The following is a 20,749-nucleotide window of genomic DNA, read 5'->3' as shown; positions in this document are numbered from 1 at the left end:
TTGCCAGCGTCCCCCCATGCTCTGTATGTTTCCCCCGATGACCAACGACTGACACATCAAACTCTTTGTATCACCTTTCTTTAATATTTTCTAATAAACATTTAAATCTATGGAGAGGGAGCAAGAAAATTGTACGTTCCAGTAGGCTGCCTGCTACCATGCACAATGCTCTATGAGCCACTTTGTCCCCTGGCTGGGAAGGTAGGAGGCTGCAATGAGACACTTCTCTGGAGCAGACTCAGCTCCCCAGTGTCTGGGCCTCTCTCACCCAGATGACTGAGTGCAGAGCAGAGCCTTGCCAAACAGGGATGGGTCAGGGCTAGGAGGAGAAGAGACACAGTCCCAGCAACTACAGGAACACTCTCTGGGGTCAGAAAAGCACGGAGTTGGGAAGTGACCATGGCAGACTCATTGCAGGGGGAGAGCAGGGAAAGGCAATGATGTTGGAGGGACAAACAGAAAGGGAGAGACAAAAGAATAAGTGAGGGGTGAATGATGGAACGATAGGGGCACTTTGAGGGGAGGAAGGGGGAAAGAATGAAGGAGTGTGGGGGAGATGGAGGGGATATGAGGGAGTTGGTGGCATAACAGACTAAGGGCTCTGTGTGGGAGGGAGGGAGGGAGGGAGGACAGGTTGAAGGGACGGAGGGATGGCTGGGGTAAGGGAAGGAAGAATGAAGTATTTATAGGGAGGAGGAGGAGGAGGAGAAATTGGACAAGTTGCTAAGAGAAGGAAGGAGGGGTGAGAGGGAATGTTTGGGGAGAGGAAAGCGTTTATAGATTCCAGGGGTAGAAAACTGGGAGGGAACTTTATTGCTGGAGCCTCATGAGAGGGCTTCCCCTCCAACTTGGTGGGCAAACTTACTACACAAATGGGGAATGCATGCAAAGCAAAGACATGGCAAAATAGTCATGTAACTGCCTGTAAGTGCATATCCTGAAACTTAGACTCATACAAGTAGTTCTTAGTCAGACAACTAAGCCAACTGATAGGTAAGCGTTAAAGACCTGGCCCAAATAGTGCAGTGCTGATATTGTATTTTAATTGCAGTCCTGAATTTAGAGGGCTGATACATATTTCCTCCTGGTAAAGAAAATCTATTTAAAATAGTTAGAATAAGGGTAAATTAAATTTTTATGCATCTCAGTATTAACACTGTGATCTTACAATCTGACTTGAATTCAGTTTCCTAACCAAATTTAGATCACTATAGGTAGGAGTACTGCAAATATTTAAACAACAGAAGTATTTTAAGAACGATTTTGAAAAAACAATTATAACAACCTGTCATTCAACAGTGAATAGCAATTTGTATGTCTGTTGATTTAAACACTTTAACCCAAATCTGTTTGTAAATCTAAAATGGTTTTATTTGGATTTAAAAAAAATCCCTCAGATTAATAAATGAATGTTAAATCTTCTAGATACACTGAAATCTAGATAAACCAACCAGGGATTAGCTTGGGCTAATTATGTTTGTGGGCTGCGCAAAAGGAATACAAAGCATATACTTACTGTACATTGCAGTTTAAATGGTCTTGTATTAGTTGTGAAAGAAGCACATGTTATAGGATCTGGGTGGTCACCTTCATTCCACTGTGCCAATATACTGTCATAATAGACACACACATCATTCTTTGACAATGCCTCTTTAACAGCTTTTTCGATTGCGTTGTTGTTAAGGCAAGTTACATTTGAGCTAAGCGGTGGCTGCACAAGATGTATGCGAGAACCATGAATTCCAAGAGATAGGAGGGTTTGTGCTGTGGAGTAAATGTCAATGGTATTCCCATAGACAATGACATTCCCTGGGTGAAAAAGGAAAAAAATTCTAAGACACAACAACAACTCTATCAGTGTAACTCAGATGATGATAATACAGAATTCCTCTCTTTGACCTTAACGCTCTGATGCGATGAAGCAAACAATGCTACCTAGCAACAGTAACTAAGATAATTTAGTGAAGAATTTGTGCAAAACATCCCACAAAGTAGGCAAGTACTTATTACAGAAGTATGACATACATTATGACCCCAGAACTTAAACTATGTTGATTGAAAACCTCTAAAATAAAAATCTTGTACCCTGCCCTTCCTTTCCCCTCTGTCCCTTTCCCCCATTTTGCTTATTTAAAGCATGTATTAGAGAGACAGGTTCGAAATCACAACCATCTGTATTTTCTCTAAAAATGCAGAAATATCATGTTAAAAGGAAAACACTTTTTTTTTTTAAAGGTTTGAAAATTACATAGAAATAGGTCTGGATTGTCCCCTCTTGCAGCAAGAGCTGCAGAAGTGGACTTCAGGGGAAAAATCGTCATGAGGAATCCTTCACAGAGATTTCCTCTCATTGTCCCATCAGTGGGAGAAGGGTGGAGGCCTCTTCCCTTGTGGGTAAGTATGTGTGGCCCACCTCCAGACCTGGCAGATCTCAGAGCTGCAAGAGGCCCTGTGCCTCTGTACCAGCTCTGGCTCCTGGTGCCTAACCCTCTGTCAGCTCTCTGGCAGCACAGCTCGATTTGAGCCACGCTAACAGGGGGAACCAATGGGCTGCAGAGGACCTCAGAAGCTCCAGAACAGCAATAGAAAGAGAAGGTACTACAGATTGTGGCCGTAATTTTTCAGGTACGGTCCATAAAACTGGAAGGAGAAGGATGTGCATACCACAGCCCCCCACCCTCAGCATGTCCAGTCTCCACCTCTTCCCTCAGAGTGAGGATTCTGGACACCACAGTGGGGGTTCTTCTGTCTAATATGGGAAGACGAGGAATGGTGTGGCAGAAGAGTCTTGAGTCCTCCCTGTGCACACAGAACTGGCCCATGGTTTGGTGTGCAACAAAAATCTGTCGGGAAAACATGCACTTCAAAGGAAATCAGAGGGTTGAAACAGTGCAGCCATTCCAACAAGGCAGTGGTTTTCAACCTTTGTCCATTTGCAGCCCCCTAAAAAAACTTCAAATGGAGGTGCTGACCCCTTTGGAAATCTTACACATAGTCTGCAGGCCCCCCAGAGGTCCGCAGACCACAGGTTGAAAACCACTGTTATATGGCAATGACAACTTTTTGTGGACCTCTTACACATAGTCTGCAGACCTCCAGGGTCTTGAAAACCACTGCAATAAGGGATTACATTTGAAATACGCAGAGAGGATGGCATTGGCTATATTGGGGTTACATAATTTTGAGACTAGAGTTTGGCCTCATAATTTTATTCTCTGTACACAGTTGGCTTGATCTTGCTTTCTGGTAGGATTTTTTTTTTTTGCATTTCAGTGCATGAGCCAAGGGTGCTTTGTTTTTGCATTGAGCACTGTGCTCATGTGAGGAGGTGAGTGAATGACTGGAATAGACAATCTTTCTCCTGTACAGTTAACTGGTACATCCATCTTGACATTGACATTTAAGTGTCACTGAAAGCAAGAGAATCCCTACAACCTACATCTTATTATTCCATAGACTAAACTGTTTTTACTGGAAGCATGTGATGCTGACACTTGCACAGTGCTGTAGTGGAGGCTAAGAAGGTGTTATTATACAAAGCCCTAGCTCCAAAGAATGCCAGTATCAAAATGGCTAACAGATAAGGGAAGCCCTTTTGATTGTAATGTTATCTTACATTGTTTAGATTAGTTTCCTAGTTGTAGATGCCAAATAAACAAATTTCTTCATAGTTTTATGAGAATGCAAAAGTGTTTCACCATCAATATAGATTCTCATGAGTGGTGGGAAACATTTTTTGCTGATCACGTGAATGATCACTGGGAAGGAACACGTTTATTTGCAATTCTGGGATTATGACAATAAATGACAAGAGACTTCCTTATCTTGCTAAATTTAACATAGAACATTAATTTCCCCACTAAAGATAATGGGAAATTTTACTTCTGGTGTACATTGTAAAATATTCTTGTTGAGCCATGATAACACTTATTTTTTTCATCTTTTTTGCCATGACACCTATTTGTAGGCCTGAAACAGCAATATAATGCTAGTATACAAGACTCAGAATAAAAACAACAAGGAGTCCTTGTGGCACCTTAGAGACTAACAAATTTGTTAATCTCTAAGGTGCCACAAGGACTCCTTGTTGTTTTTGGCTGATACAGACTAACACAGCTACCACTCTGAAACCAAGACTCAGAATGGGAAATTAAGAAGTGAGAGTGAACCATCTTTTTCCCTGTCCAGGCTAAATGCAATGGAAAAAGAAAATAAAGACAACAATGATGAAATGTGAGTTTTGATATTTTCATTTCTACTAAATCTGAAGTGTTATTAGTAATGCAGGTAAAGAACATGGGTCTGCTGATGCTGAGTGTCTCTCACATTTCATTTAGAATTTTTTTAATTTGTGGGGAGATGAAAAAAGCTGCAGAGGATGCAGTGACTATAGAACAAGAGTGAGCAATATTAACTGATAAGCAATCCAGCTAAATATTCATTCTCACTCAAGGGCAGAGGTGGGCAAATTAAGGCCTGTGGTACCATCCTGCCTGGCCCTTGAGCTCCTAGCTGGGGAGGCTAGCCCCCAGCCCTTCCCCTGCAGCCTCAGCTCGCTGTTCTGCCAGCGCTCTGGCATAGGCACCAACTTTTTCCAGTGCCGGTGGGTGCCCACGCTCCCAGCCCCTTTCCCCGCCCCTGCCCTGCCCCGACTCCACTCCATCCCGCCCCTGGGCCTGCCCCCATTCCAACCCCATCCCCAAAGTCTCCACCCTAACTCTGCCCCCTCCCTGCCTCTATTGGATTCCTTCCCCAAATCCCCACCCTGACTCAGTCTCTTCCCCCAGTGCACCGCGTTCCTTCTCCTCCCCCCTCTGTCCCTGCCCTACAAATCAGCTGTTTCATGGCGCAAGCCCTGAGAGAGATGGGGGAGAAGCAGGACATGGCAATGCACTCACAGAGAAGGTGGAGGTGAGCTGAAGCAGGGGGTGGGGCAGGGCCATGGGGAGCTGCCAGTGGGTGCTGAGCACCCACTAATTTTTTTCCATGGGTGCTCCAGCCCCGGAGCTCCCACAGAGTCAGCACCTATGTGCTCTGGGTAATGGGGCTGCGAGCTCCTGCCGGACAGCACGGCTGTGAGAGCCACCAGGTCTAGTGTATTAAATTGCTCCCTGCAGGAACGTGCTACTTACAGAGCACCAGGAATGGCAGCCGTAAGTAAGTAGCACATTCCTACAGGGAGCAATTTAGTACACTACACCCGGGTAGGGAAGGCTGTGGCTCCCCAAACAGCTTGGCCCCTACCCCGTATCCGACCCCCTCCCACTTCCCGCCCCCTGACTGCCCCCCTCAGAACCTCCGACCCATTCAACCCCCCCTGCTCCTTGTCCCCTGACTGCCCCCTCTTGGGACTCCCTGCCCCTAAATGCCCCGCTGGAACCCTAACCCCTATCCAATCCCCCCTGCTCCCTGTCCCCTGACTGCCCCAACCTCTATTTACACCCCTGTCCCCTGACAGGCCTCCTGGGACTCCCATGCCTATCCAACCATCTCTGTTCCCTGTCTCTGACTGCCCCCCTGGACCCCCTGTCCCTTATCCAACCCCCCTCCTCCCCACGCCCTGCCCCCTTACCATGCCGCTCAGAGCACCAGGAACTGGCAGCCATAAGTAGCACATTCCTACAGGGAGCAATATAATACACCACCCCGGCCCTCCATATATTCAGAACCCTGATGTGGCCCTCAGGCTAAAAAAAGTTTGCCTACCCCTCCTCTAAGGCATTCAAGTCTGAGAAACCCACATATCTTAGCAATTTGGTCGGCCAAAATGTTTAGAGGAAAGGTCAGCTGCTGTAATATATGTTGGTATTTCTATATATGCAAGATCAGAATTAAGCACTGGGTTACTCAAGAAAAAATAAAAATCTGTTTTATATAGTAACATTAAATGCAATACATCTGATTAAGGAAAACATTGTTCCTTTACTGACCTCTGTTAAATCAACAATTTATGGTTTCTGCTTATTACAATATTAGTGAATTTAGATTACAGTGCTTGTACTGTAGGAACTACAGATATTCATTATAGACTAAAATTATGTCCATCAGACAGACAGTAATTCCTCAAGATGTTTTTATTATTTAACTGCATGAAAATGCATCTGTGAGTAAACATAATAATATTCAGCGGAAAAACAGGAATCATAAATAAAGACCATCACAGTATTTATCATTTAATATTACATGCCCGTGTTCCACAACAGAGCATTCTCATCATTTCCTATAAGTGGAAATACAAGATTTCTATGACCCAAGCATGACCCAAATCCTTTCAGCTTAGATAATAAAGACGCAACCATATTAGACAGAGCAACAGAAGCCCTACTCAGTGATTCGTGCACTGGAATTTTAATGCTACAGCATGTCTACAAACATGCTTTTAATAAAGCAGTAAACTGTCTTTACCTAAAGAGGAAAATAATTGATCCATTTTGGGCCATTAGAGAAGTTTTGTTCTTTACTTTACAACCATCCCACTTTTTTATTTTCATGGAAAGTGGAGAGGAAATAGCAGATGAATTTCAATTAGTTTCAATTAGAGTTATAATAGGCTACAGTGCATTAGGTTGCTGGATTTTATCACAGAAAGAATGTTTACTTACTTTACAGTAAGTGTGGTTCTTTGAGATGTTCTGTACATGTGGATCCTACTTATGTAGATGTGGGAAGTGGTAGACGTGGTATACTTTGACTTTAAGTAAAGTTTTTGATACTGTCTTGCATGACCTTCTCATAAACAAACTAGGGAAATTCAACTTAGATGGAGCTACTATAAAGTGGGTGCATAACTGCGTGGAAAACCATTCCTAGAGAGTAGTTATCAGTGGTTCACAGTCATGCTGGAAGGACGTAATGAGGGGGGTTCTGCAGGGATCAGTTCTGGGTCCAATTCTGTTCAATATCTTCATCAATGATTTAGATAATGGCACAGAGAGCACACTTATAAAGTTTGCGGATGATACCAAGCTGGGAGGGGTTGCAAGCGCTTTGGAGGATAGGATTATAATTCAAAATGATGTGGACAAACTGGAGAAACGTTCTGAAGTGTGTGTGTGTGTGCGTGTAGTCTGTTGGTTTGATGATGACTTTTTCATGCTCTCTGTGTGGATTCTGGAGTGACTCTGAAGTCCAAAGTGTGACACTCATCTCATGAGTAGATCAGTCAGACAAATTAACTGGCGAGTGCCTTGGGAGCTATAGCAGTAGTATGACACTTCTCCCTTGCAACTAACCATTGATTATTTCTGTCCTCTTCAAAGGCTTGGAAAGCTCTGAGTGTTGTGTGTCGCCAGGCTGAGCTACTTAACGCAGCCTTCTCAAGATTATTTGGTTTATTGTACCAAAGTGTATGCTGTTCTTGATGCTGTTCTTGTAGTGCTTTCTGGGGAAGGCCTTGGTTCCAATGTCCTTGTGCCAGTTCTCCACAGAAAATTTTTCTGGGGAGTCGATGGTCAGGCATCCTAATGACATTTCCAACCCAGCATACTTGGGATTTTATCAGCATGGCCTCAATGCTTATGGCATTTGCCTTTTGGTAATTTTGTCCTGCCAGCAGATCCCCATAATGAAGTGCAGAGACCACATATGGAAGGTCTCTAGCTGTTTGATACGCCATTTGTATAGTATCCAGGTCTCTCAGCCATAGAGGAAAGATGGGAGCACAAAAGCATTAAAAAGTTTTATTTTTGTTGAGAAGGTTATGGTGTGTGATTTCAGGACTTTGCTATGCAGCTTTCGTAATAACTGAGAAGCTTCTGTATCCTGTTCGTGATTCTTTGTCAAGAGATCTATCACTGGAGATGCTGCTGCCGAGATAGGTAAAACTGTCAACTTGCTTTAGGTGGTTTCCACTAATGGATATGCTACGGGATATGGCATGGAGAGTTTTCCAGGCTGATTGTGAGACCAAACAATTTTGATGTTTCAGCGAAGCAATCTGCAATGCACTGGAGATCTCCCTCTGTGTGTACTAGCAGGGCACAATCATCCACCAAGAGTGCTTCTCTTACTAGTAGTTATTTTTACATTTGTTTTTGCTTTAAGCCTTGTTAGATTGAAGATGAGCCATCGAGTCTATATCTGAAGTATACGCCTCTGTTGAGCCCATCTGTAGCATGGTTGAGAACTTGGGTGAAGAAGAGGTTGAACAGTACAGGGGCAAGGACACAGCCTTGTTTGACTCAATTTGAAATAGGAAAGGAGTCAGTGAGATCTCCATTAAAAAGTACCTGATCTTTCATCCCCTCATGAAATAAACAAATGATCTTTACCCAAGTTTTGGTGGGCAACCAAATTTGCTGAGGATCATTCCATAATCCTTCGTCTATTGACTGTAACCAATGCTTGTCAGTCATCAATAAAAATACGATGGTATTTGTAATTGTCAGGTTATTGTCTGCACACTTGGATAGGAGGTAGGAGACCATTTTCGTTCATTTTTCCCAATGACTGCTTGCCCACGTTTTTTATCTTTACCTACTCTGTGCACTGAAACTTCTAGGATGTTAGTTGTCACTTTCTGGTAGTGGTTGACTTGATGAGAAAGTCGAGATCAGAGTAGAACTGTTCTCCTTAGCATCATCAGGCCTTGCAAGATGGGGCATACGCACTGTAATGGTGCAAATTACGAACTTATTTAGTGGTACCTGAGTTAATGAGTCTTTTGTTAATGCCGTATTGGAAAGTCTGCAAGACATTGCAGAGTTTGGTCTTGATGGACACATTGCGACTCCTGCAGCAAAAAAACTTCAGGACCAGACTTCAAAGATGAAACTCTGAGCTTTCAGTCATTTGGCAAATGACACATCAGCTCTGACTAGAACAAAGACTTGAATGGCTTGCCAATTACAAACCAGTTTCTCCCCCTTGGTTTTCACACAATCTTACTGCTAGAACAGGGCTCACCCTCCCTGACTGAACTAACCTCGTCTATCTCTCTGCTGCTAGCAGTAATATATGTACCTGCCCTGAAATTCCAGCTTACCCGCGTCTGCGAAGTGGTATCACCCACGAAGAAAGCTCACGCTCCAAACCGTCTGTTAGTCTATAAGTGTGCCACGGATTCTCTTGTCTTTTACAATGGTCCGACTCCATGGCATCTATCTTGTGTGTTCTTTTCCTTTCCAAAAGAAGGTGCAACCCCAGCCATTCGTGTAACAAACACCCTCATCTGCCAGTCTAGTTTCACTGAGAGTGCTTCAATACCATGCTTAGCTCTTTTGAAAGGAGATGATTAAAAGTTCGTTTAGAGAACACGATGACCTATGAGGGAAGATTGAAAAACTTTGGTTTGTTTAGTTTGGAAAAGAGAAGACTGAGAGGGAACATAACAGTTTTCAAGTACATAAAAGGTTGTTACAAGAAGGAGGCAGAAAAATTGTTCTTAACATCTGAAGATAGGACAAGAAGCAATGGGCTTAAAATTGAAGCAAGTGTGGTTTAGGCTGGACATTAGGAAAAACTTTCTAACTGTCAGGGTGATTAAGCACTGCAATAAATTGCGTAGGGAGGTTGTCGAATCTCTATCATTGTCTAATCTGCTCTTAAAAATCTACAAACACCTGTCAGGGATGCTCTAGATAATATTTAGTCCTGTCATGGGTGCAGAGGACTGGACTAGATGACCTCTCAAAGTCCCTTCTAGTCCTATGATTCTATGTTTTCTACTCCCCAGTACAGGAGCCTGGGATATTTTCATTCGTTGTGTCTACCAGGTGTCGCACATGTGCCATGTATACCCTCACACACACCCCTCCTGAGGGCATAAAGGGCACAGAGACCCCAACCGTCAGTCAGTTCCTTCAGACAGCCTTAGGCAGTGAACAATATTGTGTGCCTTCTGTAGTTTGTAGTTAATTTGTTTATAGTTAGTTGTACTTACTGTTTCATTTAGCCATTGGCAGGAAAAAAGAAGAGGAGAGAGCAGATCGGAGCAGGGGTTATGACAGGGCCTTGATCTCCTGGCTTCATGTCATGCCCATCCTATGGGGGAGATTATCCCTCTGACAGACATGCTTGACACATGTCTCTACTGTTTGGGTGAAGAATACAGCCCATCACTTAGGTCTTGCCTACACAATGGGGTAACGCACTCAACACGGATGTGATTTCTAAAGTGCGCCGTGTTGCGCATTAATTGGTCCATACACACCAAAGGTTGCCTAGTGCACTTTAATGTAGGACTTTTTCAAACAGCACTATGTTAAAGCACACCGGCAGGGTCTACACAGACCAAAAAGACTTCTTTGCTCCTGGCTCATCCTTCCAGTGCTCCAGTCACTAGAGTCATGATATCGAGCTCAGGAGCAATAATGAAATAGAAAGAGACTCTACAAAAATCCATCAGAGCAGTCAGGGATTCCTGCTGTCTGAGGACTGAGACATTTAGACTCCAAGCTGGCTTCTCAACACCAAGTTCATCCCCACTGCTGGGTAAGAGGACGGGCTCCTCAAAGAAGCCATTGCTGCCAGCAGAAGAAAAAGTGGGACCGGAATTCTCAGTGCTGCACCATAGTAAAAAGTCAGCACAGAGACCTTCATCAGTAACGAGGGCTAGCAGTGGAAAGATACATTTATTATACTACACCATGGCACCAGGTTCATTGGCACTGTCCCCTATTGCTCCAGAGCGCTCAGCATGATCTATTCTGGTTTCTTTTTTGTTGGCATCCTCATTATTCATTAAACCTGGCGTGGTACCAGTGGTCCCGGCCTCTGAAGATTCTTCAAACACAAAGGAAGACAGCAATAGAACCCTCAGTACAGATGCCTCTTCCAAACAATTTCTCAACAGGGAGAGGTTTTATTTGTGGCCTTAGCAGATCTCAAGGTTACTCTAGAGCCTGAGTCACCAATTGTGGAGAACCTGAGTCACCTTAAATTTTGGTGCCAGCTAAACCACCTCTGCAGGAAAAAACCAGGGTTTCTTGTGGTGAAAATTTCTCTGAGCCGACATGGCAGTACAATTAAGGATGTGAGCCCACTCAAATCCTACAATCCTCTGTTGTGGCTCCAACATTAGTGTTTTTTTCATCCAACAATTCTGATTCCTCTTCAAACTCTGACAAGAGTCCCCCCCACCAATATGGAAGGCATATTGACAATAAAAAAAGAAAAAGAAAATCAGGCAAGGATATAGGAAAGAACCTCCTGCTACATCTAAGGATTTTAACACAGGAACAATAAGAGTCTAGTGATGAGGAAATGCCTTTTAATCAGATATAGCCTTCTGATTCTCTACTGTTCTTCTTCCTCGACTGATGAAATGTTTCACATGTTATACCAGTATCAGTTTTTCATTGATTCATAGTTTCGAAGGCCAGAAGGGACCATTATGATCCTCTAGCCTGACCTCCTGTATAAACACAGGCCATAGGACCTCCCGAAATAAATCCCTAGAGCACATCTTTTAGAAAAACATCCAGCCTTGAATTAAAAATAGCTAGTGATGGAGAATTCACCATGACCCTTGGTAAATGGTTCCAGTGTTTAATTACACTCTCTGTTAAAAATGTGCACCTTACTTCCAGTTTGACTTTGTCTCGCTTTAACTTCCAGCTATTGGATCACGTTACAGATTTTTCTGCTAGGCTGAAGAGACCATTATCAAATATTTGTTCCCCATGTAGGTACTTATAGATTGTAATCAAGTCACCCCTTAACCTTCTCTTTGTTAAACTAAATAGAATGAGCTCTGTAATTCTGTCACTATATGGTGGCAGGCTTTCTAACTCTTCAATCATTTTTGTGGCTCTTCTTTGAATCCTCTCCAATTTATCACCATCCTTCTTGAATTGTGCACACCCAAACTGGACACAGTATTCCAGCTGCAGTCATACCAGTATCAAACAGAGAGGTAAACTTACCTTTTTACTCCTCCTTGAGATTCCTGTTTATGCATCCATGAATCACAACGGGAGCGTCTGATGCTGGCCCTGCTTGACAGCCCTCCCAGGAACCTCCAGGCCCTTGGTTGAGAACCACTAGGTTAGACTACACCTTTGGGGAACTCCATTGTAGCAATCAGCTAGAATACCTCTCTCTAAAGATAACAGTTCCTCCTCCTAGCTCTATATAAGTTTTGATCAGAAACTATTAAGTGCTATAATGTGAGCCCATTTTATATTTTTTCCTGTAGAGGAAGGCATGATGATCCCACATATTTTCTGTTGCATACATGGTGCTGAGTTCAGTTTGTGTATGTAAAATCTAAGAGGCTCTCAAAGAAAATATAATGTGTATTTTAGTCTAATTTTAATAATTTGTGAGCAATAAATGGAGGATCTACTGAAGACAGTTTGAGACAACACAAATGTGATGATGGATACAGAGATTCACACAAATGTGCGACTTTTACAGTTTAATAGAAAATATAGTACACAGGCAATTCTGTCTGAGGAGCTGTAACTAAAGATGATACTCAGCACAGAGACATAGCGTTTGAAAAAATAACCATGCTAATTCTTTTCTCTATAGCGCTTTTCAGATCGACATATTTTCCAAAATAATTGAAAAACATGTTTACTAATTAAATTATTCTTCAATTAGTTAATTAATGATTCTAGCCAGGCTTTGCTTTTAGGACATTCATTTTGTGTCATATAATAATTATAGATAATTAAGTAATCTCAAGCCAGTTTTCCTAGCAAAATACATTGGATTCCCAAAAACAACAAGAAATTGTAAATTAATCTGGAAAACAAAGCGTGGCAGATGAAAGATTTTGTTAGAATTAATTAGGCACTAATTATACATTAGAAAAGGAGAAACAACGAGCCTAAATTCATTTCTGAAAACGTGCATGTTTACACTAAAATCCTTACCGTGTGAATTGATAAAGTTTTGTTTTAACCAGTGCTCTGCCTTTAAGCAGTCTTCATCATCAGAGAGATTAAAGAGATTGGTAGGAACTTTCCGTTATGTAAGCTTGCGATGCTTCTTATTAGTCGAGTTTACTATCTCTGCCAGTGGAGACATGAATTGACACTAAAACATAATGCAATATAATTGATACTGTTAACTGAGACTTTGAATAAAGACACAGAGTATCTGACATACAAAAAATTGCTAGCCTTGTAAAACCTGATTCTTTGACATATATGTGTAATCAAAAATACTGGTATTAAGAACGATGAGTGTTACTATATCTATTTGGTTCTGTCAGGATTTGAGCAATGAGGATTTTGATAAATTACTGTTTTTTTTTGCCATGTGTATACACACGCACATACACAAACAAATACAGCACATATTTCATATGCCTTACATTTATCTTTAACACAGATCAATTGAAAACTGAATGACACAACTCTCCATTCTATGTTTAACCAGGAATGCTTTACACAAATTTCTATGGCTCCACTTGGGAGTGCTCTTATGCTTTGCACTGCATCTGGCTGTGCGGAGCAGCGGGACAGCTGTGAGTCAGCTATCAGAGGATTTCTGCTGTAGGAATCTGGGTGCAGGAGGAATATTAGTGCAGTTCATCCACACTCTCCTATTCCCAGCATAGGGAGTGTGCGGAAATGTATGTTGGATTCTCTACAACTAATTATCCAGAATGCAAAATAATCTTGACACTGAAGACGCAGGCATAAATTAGAACCAGAGTCCCGTATGAAGATGCTAAAGCTACCTTGATCCCCCTTTGTCATAAAACGTAAGTAGAGTTAATAAAACAGAAGTCTTCATATCTCTTTTGCCTGTAAAGGGTTAAAAAGATCAGTAAGCCTGCTGTTCACTGACCAGAGCATCAGGAGACAGGATCTTTCAAACATTGAGGGAGGAAGTTTCTTGTTGCTGTGATTTTGGTTTTGTTCTCTGGGTTTAGAGGACCAATGTGCAACCCAGTTTCTCCAATCTCTCCGATACAGGCTCTTAAGTTTAAAATAGTAATACTGAGTAGATAGGAGAGTAGGTTATGTTTGTTTTCTTTATTGCAAATGTGCATTTGGCTGGAAGGATTAATTGTAGATTAGCTGGAAGGGTTCCAATTGTATTTGCTGAAAGATTTTAATTTGTATTGTATACTTAGGCGGGGGTATCCCATGTATATAGATGAAGATCGAACATATCTCACCTAAATTCAAAAGATAATTTTTACTGTTTTTTTTCTTAATTAAAAGCTTTTCTTGTTTAACCTGATTGTTTTTTATTCTGTGAGACCCCAGAGGACTGGCGATTCACAGGCTTGGGGAAGAAAGGAGGAAGGGGAGAAAGGTTAATTTCTTCTGAGGATTACTTTCTCTCTCAGGAGAGCTGGGAGGGGAAAGAGAAGGGGGGAAGGTGATTTCTCTCTGTTGTGATTCAGAGTTTGAATCACAGTGATCTTCCAGGGCCAGGAGGGCAAGCCTGGGGGCAATGGTGGGGAAATGTTACTTTCCTGTGTTAAAATCCAGTATCTGGCAGATTCCGGAGTTTGGGGTTCCGTGTTGGGGACAGAGTGTACCAGGCACTGGAATTCCTGGTTGGTGGCAGCACTACAGGTTCTAAGCTGGTAATTAAGCTCAAGAGGAATTCATGCTGGTACCCCATCTTTTGGACGCTAAGGTTCAGAGTGGGGAATTGTACCATGACACACTTCCTTTGCTCTTGCACAAGAACAGCTCATGTAAACAACAGGATCTGGGCCATTGTTTATAACAATATTTTCAAAAATACCTCTTGGAACTCTGAAAGGGTTTCACCAGAAAAATTACATTTGTGACTATCACTGTTGTGGAAACATTCTGCTAAACAGCAAAATTGCTGGCAATGGTATAAAACCGTGCTTCATTTCATGGTTATTGCTTTTTGTAATGAGTTATATACAATGATCAGTATGCAAAGCATCGCAGTCAGTTTTCATAAATGAGAGAATGATGAATGTTAAAAAGTTCCACAAGAATCTTGCAATTGCAACTGAACAGCCTGAGAGGGTTAAAAGTAAAGAAGGTGATCAGGAATGGCATGGTAGAAAATAGAATTTGAATCTCACGTCACCCTGTTCAAGCCAGGTGTGCTCTGATGATCCAGAAATAGACACTGACAGGAACTGGCTGTAGGGGAAATCCATAGTTGTGGAACTCCCGAACTCTTAAGTGTCCATTTAAAATAGTGGTGTTAAGAAGTGAACATAAGAAAATTAACAACAAAGATGTGAATAATGTACGGACTAAAAGGGATTTCACAACAACTGGCTACCATAATTGTATAAATATGCAGATAAACTATCTTGGTAATTATTTGTTTAACATGCAGTAAGAATTTTCACAAGTAAAATTTTAACTGCAACAAGCTCTTTTTTCCTTTTCACACCAAATCTAAAATTTCTAAAATTGGAGCAATTCTGTGTGAGAGAGGGCTACAATTTTTTTTGTGAGTGCAAGATAAAAATTACATGAAAGTTTGAATGGTATAACATTACTATTACAGTGAACAATTAAACCATGACTTTATTGAAGAAAGAAAAAGCAAATTGACTATGATTATGAAGCATTGGCAAGAACTGTTCAGACGAATGCTCTCACTGGCCACTTGGCTTCATGCGATCTAGCCACATGAAACACAGACATGGCATCTACATATCTTATTTATCCAATAAGGAAACATTCTGCCACTTTTATTCATATTCATACTGAATAGCATCTTAAATCAATGCCACTACTTGCCAAGTAAGGTACAACTCATAAGGGTGGTAAAAGCTAGTCCTACGTAAAGAAAATAGAAATTGGTTTATAAAATACTTCTTCCTAGCTTCTGTACTTTTAAAAAATCTTGAGCTTTTTAACAGCAAAGACAGATAAATTCTGCATTTCCCCTTCCTCTCCTTATTTTTCTCTCTCTCCCCTCCAGTTTAGCTACTGTCCCCAACATGCTTTGTAGGTGGTAGGGTGCTTCCAAAAGATGTCTTTCACATTGTAGAAGCTGAAGAGGGAGATCCAAACAAGTTCAGGGTGCATTTTGGTTTAACTTTTTAGTCCATCTGTTGAATTGTGAAAATATTTAGCTGTTCAAAGCAACGTTCTACTCTGAAAAGCAACTATGTAAAAATAGTACTTTTTTACTCAACAGCTCTGTTCCTTGTGTGCATTTCTGACCTCACTGAGGGGTTGAAGATTCACATTAATGTTTATGACTAAGGGGACAAGCGCTATAAAAAAGGCTAAAAAGCATATTCAGTCACATCTGCTGATTTTAGTGACAAAAATAGGTTTTTGATGCGTTTTACCTAAAAACCAATTAATTACTGGTATAAACTCATTGAAGGCAATGCAGCTGCACGTGTGACACAGGGCACAACTTGGTTTTAGAATCTTACTGCCCTGTGATGATACACATGAAAAAGAACCCAGTGTGGCTGGCAGAGTCCAAGATGCGTATGCAGGGCTGACAGATAGCATGAAACATCATTTTATTTACACCTGAGCACATTTAATATGGAAGTCAGAGGCACAATAAGCATGGAACCCCACAATGCCCTGTTTAGAGTCACTGTTGAGAGCAGAACTGCACTAACGGTACAAAACGGAAAGCAGCCCATCCACACACAAAGGGGCATGTGTCAGGGAAGGAGCAGAGCTCAGCCCCATTATGCAAATTCTCACCATTAGGGACCACAGTCAGGTGTAGCAATTTAGAGCTGCCCCAGCACTGCTTCAGCTCACACTGAGGCCAAAACCACTGCAGCTTGAGAACTGGTCCCAGACAACTCCCCTTCTCTCCTGTGCTAAGGCTCTGGCCAATAAAGTAAATGATGTATGACTTCACTGCATAACAAACAGAATCTACATTTCTAACAGAAATATATTTCATTTTATGCTTAAAGAAAGTATTTGTTACTGTAATATGTGCCTGTGGGAATTTAGGAATATTATTATATTTAGTTGCAATTCTCTCAAGCCTTGTGTATGCTGGTTGTTTTTACAAAAAAATTCCCACCAATACTACCACAGGTTTAGCTGGATATAAGCCCTATTGCAGATAAAGTTCCCATGTCTGGACCTACTTTTACTGCTATGTTAACTAAATCTGTTTTGCATCAGGCTTAATTGTCACAGTAGTAAAAAGCCTGGAAGCTGCCAGAACCTTGTTCATCCTACACCTCCCACCTGTGCAATCACTGGTGGAAGTTTTTGGTAAAATTGCCTTGTCTACACACAAAAATTAGATCACTTTAACTATACTGGTACAGTTAACGCAATACAACCCCCCAGTGATGAGGCAGTTATACTGATATAAATGTGCTTATACCAGTCTAGCTTATTTCCATATAGGAAGTGGAATAAACTATACAGGAATAAAAGTACCTTTATAGCAATGTAAATATGTCCCCACTAGAGATTGTATCAATTTAACTATTTTGGTCAAAAATCTTACCCCTTGCCAAAAGCCATGGTCGTAATGCCTAATTCTGCAGCCCTTACTCAGGCACAATTCCCAGGGAATTCAATAACAGTTTTCCATTAAGAACTATTGGATGAGACATAAGTCCTTTTATAGGGTGGCAGACCTGTGGCTGTTGGCATTTGGTAACAGACTTGCTGTGGACTTCTCTGCTCCTATGCTCACTGTGACAGATAAGACAATTTCCTGCATTACCTGTGATAAACCTTCCTGAATAAAATGTAACCATCTTTGGAGTCTACTGTATTAAAAATACGAAGGTGATGTAACATCGCGGGCCTGGATGACCAAAGGATTATATTGGACAATGCAGCAGAAAAGAATGATCTTTTGGGACAGCACATGTAAAATGGATTTACTGGGAGATATCTAAGGGGAAATGCAAATTCCACCCTCCACAGCACCTCCAGTTATGCAAAAGCCCAGCCCATTGAAACTATACCATGAAGACAGGGTGATTGTCTGATCTTGGGATCCTGGGAACAGGTAATCAGCAAAGGCCCAAACTGTATAAAGTAGGAGCTCTCAGACTCATGGGGGTGATTGTTCTGAGCTAAGCTGTTATGAACTTGTAACCACTGCTTGGTGGGGTTTGATGGACTGATCACCTGACAGAGCCCTTGTTGGTGTTGGGGGTAATCAGAGGTAAGCTTAGTAGCATGCCTGTAGGTTGTTTTATTATTTTAATATGTATTCTCTGTAATGCTGTCATCATAAGAATAAATGTCCTTGCTGAGAAAGAGCTGTGTGGTAACTTAACGGTGGGCAATTATGCTGTTTATAGCCCCTCAGAAGAAAGCAACATACAGACACTGGCTGTGCTGCCAGGGATCTGTGCAGCATGGAAAAAACATGGACAAGAAGGAGAGAGATGTGGGTCCCCACCCAAGAGAGGTGACTGCTGAAAAGCTGAGAGTCTGAAGTGACCTCCCTTGCTGAACCATCAGGGGAGAAATACAGGTGCAGCTGCCCTGAACTGTGACACTCTCCACAAACATATTAAATTGTTAATCATTGTAAACATCAAATGTTCATTTATGCACTATGTGCACAATCTTACCTGGTATTGCTGCCCAGTACAGAGAACAAGGTGGTCATATGGCACTTTTTTCCCTTTGGAAACCACTACATGTTTGGCAGCTCGGTCTATGCCAGTCATTTTACCAACCACAACATTAACCCAGGAACAAAGTGACATCAATGCATAATCTTTATCATTAAAACAGTGGCTGTGAAGAAAGAATATCTATAAGTGACATTTTAGCAGCTGACAGCAGGCATTAATTAGACATCTGGTGAGTTGGTAGAAGTCCCCTAGTGGTTCAAGTCTGTTGTCTTGCTGTGAGCTTACTAAAGCCTATAGTGAGAGATTATTCATTATGAAACACTCAGTTACAAATGGACAAGTTCCTGTTAAAACCAAATAATTCCTCCCAGGGTCAGGTCACACTACAACAGAGTTTAAAAACAAGTCAGAAATATATACTTTACTATGGTTCAAATTTGCAGTCTGATGCACAGTGCAGAGTTTTGCACCTGTAAAAGAAACTGCTTTTCTTACCTGATAATTTCCTCTCTTTGGCATCTCTACAAAATGCTCTTTTGCTAAAATATTCCCATTTTTGCTACCACTAGTTCAGCTCCACCAGTAACAGCTGTGGTGAGACCACTAGTATAATTACTGTCTTACATAGTCCTGCTCTGAAAGTGTTTACAACTACAAAGACAGCTACAAAGGCAGAAATGCCAGTAAAGGGCAGAGATATCATCAGATCTGCTCTTCTGCTTTCCCTCTCCAGATGAGATCTTCCAAAATGGTAAGGATGAAAAACATTGTAATGACATTAAAGAAACCTTCAAAATGCTGTATATGAAGCAACCAAAGAGATGCCATTCACAGGAGGAAGAGGGAGATTATATGCACCAAGAGGAAGAAATTAGCAGGCACATGAAAATCTCTCTCACTCTTGAAAGTGTATGTTTGATAATCCCCATAAACACAGGGTCTGACTGACAAGCAATTCATTCCCAACCCTTAAGGAGAGGAGGAATTTTGAAACCAATTAATTGATATATAATGCAACAAAGAACAGTTTACGTGAAATTCTTCTATAAACAAAACCCTCTTCCATTTGGCAATTGCAGCCACAGAGGCCTTTTTTACCCTTGCATGTTTGGTGGTAAGTGAGGAAAGAGGCCTCAGATTACTCAGTTGTTTTGTTCAGACAGATTCACTACTTCTATCCTAACTCTTAGCAAGTGTCATATTTATTTATTTTGTTCAAGGTTTTCATAAAAACTGATAGCTCAATGACACTGTGAATGATAAACCTACATTTCAGATACAATTTTTAAAAGTACCAGTTATGCAGGAGCCTTAATCCCATTTTCAAAAGTGAATTAGGTAGCCAGCTCTTTGAATCTGTAAGGGTTGATCCTGGCTGGAAAAGCCAGTCATGCTGGAGTAGTTGCTTTAAGTAGGGAAACTATATTGAACAAGAACTATAACTAAGTTAAGTTAAGTTTCAGTCTTAAAAACACATTTTACTTTTGTTTGTGTGTAACAATTTTTATCTTTATTCTTTCTACTTGATATCACTTAAACCTATGTCCTTTTGTTAATAAACTTGTTTTACTTTACCTATAAACCAACTCAGAGCTTTGTTTGAAGTGGAAAGTTTGTCAACCCCAGTTAAGTTAATAAGCTGCTCTGTCTCTTTAAAAGAGCAGTGAACTTGATAAGATTTTGTGAGTGCTCCTGTCAGAGGGGCTGAGCACTGCAGAGAAAGATGTTGTTTGGGGAGAACTTGGGACTGGAAGGGTGTTGGTGTTACTGTGCAAGGAGCAACCAAGCTGGTGGAAGCCAGGGTGAGATCAGTGTGGTAAAGATCAGGCTGTTGGTATCAGGGCTCTGAACCAAAGCTGCACAGTACAAAGGCACCCAGGACTATAGGGTAGGTGGTGACACTTTACTTGTCTGGGTTGAACCCAGATCCTCTCACACGAAGAGGGAAAATCATCTATTAAAAAACTCCACAAAGTTCTTTTAGAACAGTTGGAGGTTTGTGCTACTTGTAAAGACAAGCAAGCGGCTTACAGGCCCACGAAGGGATGGACCCTGAAGATCTAAATTACAGTGGCTTTTGAATGAAATATAAAACTGAATGGATGTTCTAGATAGAAGTCATAGACCTTTTAACATCAAGTTTGTGAAGTAAGGTCTTTATGGAGAAATATACATCAGAAAATGTTGGCAAGATAACTGACTGATTAAGGTGAAACTCAGATGCCACATTTAAAAAGAAACTAGGACCAATCTGTAGCACTACTTTATCCTTTTGAAGCAATGTGCAAAGCCTGAAACTCA

The 20,749-nt window shown here is 41.4% G+C and overlaps 1 protein-coding gene across 1 annotated transcript in view; it reads right to left on the bottom strand.

Moving 5' to 3' along the window:
- Positions 1-20,749, bottom strand: part of CFAP61 (cilia and flagella associated protein 61) — a 200,388-nt gene that overhangs the window by 58,231 nt on the left and 121,408 nt on the right. Inside the window, 4 exon segments of the mRNA XM_075064507.1 lie at positions 1,517-1,809; positions 12,822-12,933; positions 17,513-17,537; positions 18,405-18,611. Of these exon segments, the coding sequence (XP_074920608.1) occupies positions 1,517-1,809; positions 12,822-12,933; positions 17,513-17,537; positions 18,405-18,611 (637 nt within the window).

The sequence above is a fragment of the Chelonoidis abingdonii genome, chromosome 3 (assembly GCF_003597395.2).
Source record: "Chelonoidis abingdonii isolate Lonesome George chromosome 3, CheloAbing_2.0, whole genome shotgun sequence".
Classification (NCBI taxonomy): Eukaryota; Metazoa; Chordata; order Testudines; family Testudinidae; genus Chelonoidis; species Chelonoidis abingdonii.
The sequence above is the reverse complement of the archived record's forward strand: the minus strand, read 5'-3'. Positions and strand labels throughout refer to the sequence as shown.